Here is a 4,564-nt window from a genome sequence, read left to right on the forward strand (position 1 = left end):
CTTTAAGGAGAAGCCAAATTTTCAAAATAAATAAAATATAAATAATATTTTCAAGGCCCCATATGCTACTCACATCTCAAAAAACAATAAATAGTGTATAGAAGTCAGACGTCATCTCTCCTGGTAAACAGTTGGCCGACTCTTGAGTGCATGAGGTTTTCCTGTACGAATTCATTAATAACTTGGGCCAATGCACTGACATTATACCCCAAACAGGAGAGGATGGGAAGCCCTAGGATGTTTGGGGCAACCTATACAGTGTTTACAATAAACACAGCCATTTTGTTTTGAAAGATTTGTCTAATTTTTGTCTTGTGTTGGAACTTATTGTGTCCCTTGGAAATTGGTGGGAATGAGCTCACCTGAGATCCCAGAATGAATGTTCAATTGGACAACTGGGCATATCACTAAGAGTTTTCATATGCAGCTTTTTGGAATTTTGTTGGAAAACCTTCAGATGTCTTAGTAAAAACTTTGTAATTTGTTGCTTTTGCTTAATGTGGCTTAAACAGTTACATTAAACAGGAAGTATTAAAAGGATAAATCCATACACCAGGCTGCTCCTTTCACATCTTGAAGATGTACTGTTTGTAGTTGGCTCCAGCAACCACCCTCCCTCTCATTTTTGCGATCCCTTTTATATATTTTTCTATTGTTAAAAATGCTATTCTATGAAGCTTCCCGGGGAATCCGCTTATGAAAAATGACTGACTGTCTCTGCTGATACTGCTGTTTACGCCGTTTACGTTTGTCACACTGACACAGCAGTAACATCTTGAAAGTGGTTCTGAATGTTTTATTACACAGTGCATAGCACATAGGGTTCACTGTGCTATTGATATAGCAAAGCCAGTACCCAAGGTTCCAAAAGGTGTCAGGGATACAATCCTCGCAAAAAGCGTTTACCAGGACCATGATGTTGTACGGGGTCCAGGTGATAATGAAGGCAAACAAAATGGCACTGAGCGTCTGTGCAGCTTTCTTTTCTTTGATGAGCGACATTCGTTTCCGCTTGGTGATCTGACTTCTTGTCTTCAAGGCAAATTTCTTGGCCAAGGTGGCTTCCTTGAATGACAAAGGTAGGGCAGCAGATGCTCTTGACCCTGCTGAAATGCATTCAGAAGCCTTTCCTGCATGTGTTGCTGATCCTGGTTGAATTGGAAGCTTGGGAAAGCACTTCTGTAAGTTTCCATCCTCCATACTCTTCTGTGGATGAAGCCTTTTAGGCTTCCTCTCCTTTGACTCTGTGTCCAGCTTCTGCAATTCATCCTCTGACCCAGGCAGGTCTTCGGATGAAGGTAGTTTTGTGGAGTTGAGGATGGTGTTATGCCCTGGAATCTTCAGTACAATGGAATAGATAGCTCTGGTCTCGGAGGCAATGTCATCTTCATCAGAAGAGGCAGAGTTCTCAAGAGACGCGTTGCCATCGTTGTTGTTCCAGCTGTCGCTACTGCTGTGCTCTTGATCAATCTGATCTGGGCTCGGTTTCCAGCTCTTTGATGTCATCCAGAAGTGGCAGCCTCCGTATTTCCTTCTGTTGGAGTGCCTGTTCTGCTGCTGCAGCTCATAGCTGCTGCAGCTTCTAGAACTGCCAGTCTGGTTGACAAAGCGTGTCGCCTCGGCTTCACTGCCAGAGGCCTGGAGTCCTGCTAACTCTTTGGTACGTTTCTCTGTCTCCTTGTATATCCTCCAGTACAAAATACTCATAATGGTGACTGGCAAATAAAAGGCAGCTATGGCAGTGCCGAAAGTGATAATTGGTTCGGTTAGGAACTGGATGTAACATTTCCCTTCAACGACAGTTCGCTCCCCAACAAAATACTGCCAGAAGAGAATAGCAGGGGCCCAAAGGATAAATGAGATAACCCAAGCTAAGCCAATCATCACCCCAGCCCTTCTGGTTGTTCGTTTAGCTCTGTAGGTAAGTGGCCTTGTGATGGAAAAATATCTGTCAAAACTTATGACCAGCAAATTCATGACGGAGGCGTTGCTGGCTACATAGTCAATGGAGAGCCACAGGTCACAGGCCAAGTTTCCCAAAGCCCAGCGCCCCATGATTATATAGGTGGTGGAAAGATTCATGGAAATAATGCCAATGATCAGATCTGCACAAGCAAGGCTCAGCAGGAAGTAATTGTTAACCGTTTTCAGTTGTTTGTTGACTTTAAATGCCACAATTACGAGGATGTTTCCTATGATGGTCACAAGGGCCAGGATGCTGGTGAAGAAAGCAATCAAGACAACTTGCCAGACAGTGTGCCCACCCAGAGGATCAGGAGGACCTTTTGACTTATTGGTCATTTCCATAGTAGTGAAGGAGAAGCTCTCGTTCGCTTGGGAGAGGCCATGGCTGCTAGTGAACAAGGATGAGTCTTGAATCCAGAAGGAGCTCACATTCGGAACCAAGGAGGAGATTGTACTGTTGCTAGACAGGACCATTGTGACGTTCTGACATATTCTGCAAGAGAAGAAGAAGAAAGTTAATTAAGATTTGTTAATTCTTTGCTGATACCACAAGATCAGTTATGATTAGGGTCAAACTACTCTTTATTTAAAAGGCATAGCTAGAAGCTATATCTTTTTTCTCAATTTTTATTCAAAACTAAGTGCAAGGGACTAGACCTGGATTGGAATCCTATCACGGTGAGGTGGGGGTGTTGTAGGGGATTTAACCCTTTGCCCTCACTGTGGTCCTATTCCAGATTTTACATTGTAATCCAATTGTTTTCAGTGGGCCACTTTTTTGGCCATGTAAATTGCAGGTGTGAGGGCCCAGATTTTGATTTGGACCACAGTGCAGGGTAAAGGATTAAAAACCCTCTCCCACCCTTCCCCAGTGCTAGAGTTTTGAACTGGATTAGGTCTCCAGTACTTAATTTTGGGGGTAAACATGTAGCTGCTAGCAGTGCCTTTAAAGTAAAGTTAGTTACACCATTAGTTTAAAAACAAAGATAGCTGCTCTAGTCCATGATTAATAAAATTCAAAATCCACTGTTGGGCAATAACTTTATTAAGACCAAACCCAAATGGCACAAATGATTGTGCAAGCTTTTGAGTTCACCAGAACTCTTCATTAGGCTAGGTCACTATTTCCTGATCTGGTGTCCTCCTGAGGTGTTGAACTACAACTCTCAAACCCCGCAGCCATCATTGTAGTCCAACATCTGGAGAGCATGAAGTTGGACAAGGCTGGACCAGGTGGTATGAGAGACAAGGGATGGGGGAAGAAACACAAAATGAGGCCAGATCTTGTGGCCACAAAGCCTGCAGTAAAAGTTCAGTTTTAAAATAGTGATTGCAGACTTGATGAGTCAGTGATAAACATTGCAGGTATCAAATAATACTTAGCTTTCTTAGACAAAGAAGTAATGGCTGACTCCTATTTCTGTAAACATAAAGACCAGCTGCAACTCAGATGCAGATGCCCTGGCCAAGATGCTGAGAAATGTTACCTTAATTGACATCCCTCCTTTCAAATATAACGTAAAATATTTGTATGTAGGACACAGTCATAAAATATAGGTTTTTTAAAAGGTGTTTTTAAAAGTTATAACCCTATCAACCAGATAGTAAACAATCTGATGCAATTGTTAATATTAATATAAAAATCAAAATATTGTTTTCAGGATGCTAAGAAATCCCTTTCCCGCTTTTAAATATAACTACATGCCTTAAAGGTCTCCATTTCAAATAATACATCCTAAAATAAATAAATAAAGGATAGGCTATATATAAACTTAAATAAAAGCAGACCATTTATCCAGATATAAGTCCATTCGCAAGTGACACCTATATGCCACTCTTTTGAATGTTGCTAGGGTTGTTGTGTTGTTGCATTATAGGAGATGACCATTTAGTGTTCCAATATTGTAGTATCAGGTTTTGGCTGTCAATTTCCAACAACATCAGAAACATTCAAAAAAATTATTTACGCTGACCATGAGTTAAATTCCAAGAAGCAGGTAAGTATTTAAAAGAACATGTACATCAGTTAATATTAAAGAGTGTTCCAATGTGAAGTTTATGCATATAATAACTTCCTCTCAAAAGGGGGAAACCCTTGGGCATTTCCAATATATATAATTAGAGAACCATTAATTGTATTACACCTCCAACAATTAGCCAAGTAAGACAAACCTTTATTAAAGAGATGTGGTGTCCAATAGACCCGAAACAATTTTTTGTTGTTGAATAAGAAGTAACTGAAGATCCATAGGCACATCAGCCACAGACGCCAAAGCAACCATCCATTGATTAGGCAAAATAGGACATTCCCTGTCCCTGTCCCATTCCTACCGGTCCCCATGTATCATATTTATCCACTGATAATAAGTATTTATAATCATGAATTGTGGATTGATATACTTGATCAGCTTTCTAATAGCGAAGGAGACTCCGAGGCTGTGAAAGCAGTGGGACCGAATCTAGATTCTAACAAATGTTGAAATTGTGAGTGCTGCCATTCAGCTTTAGCAGGCAAATCAAATTTATCTCGCAAAGCCAAAAATGGGGGTGGGGGAAGTCATCATCAACATCAAATAATAAATCATCTGATCCATCTAGG

General features: G+C 40.9%; 1 protein-coding gene across 1 annotated transcript; it reads right to left on the bottom strand.

Annotated features, from left to right (window-relative positions):
* Positions 1-312: 312 nt before the first annotated feature.
* CHRM3 (cholinergic receptor muscarinic 3) lies at positions 313-2,457 on the bottom strand. Its single transcript, XM_063125648.1, has one exon. It carries the CDS (start codon positions 2,437-2,439, stop codon positions 670-672), a length of 1,770 nt encoding a protein of 589 aa, XP_062981718.1. The 5' UTR covers positions 2,440-2,457; the 3' UTR covers positions 313-669.
* Positions 2,458-4,564: the final 2,107 nt, after the last annotated feature.

This window comes from Elgaria multicarinata, chromosome 4 (assembly GCF_023053635.1).
Source record: "Elgaria multicarinata webbii isolate HBS135686 ecotype San Diego chromosome 4, rElgMul1.1.pri, whole genome shotgun sequence".
Lineage (NCBI taxonomy): Eukaryota > Metazoa > Chordata > Lepidosauria > Squamata > Anguidae > Elgaria > Elgaria multicarinata.

Coding starts and splice junctions, on each gene's coding strand:
- CHRM3 (XM_063125648.1), bottom strand. CDS start 2,439: ATGGTCCTGTCTAGCAACAGTACAATCTCCTCCTTGGTTCCGAATGTG.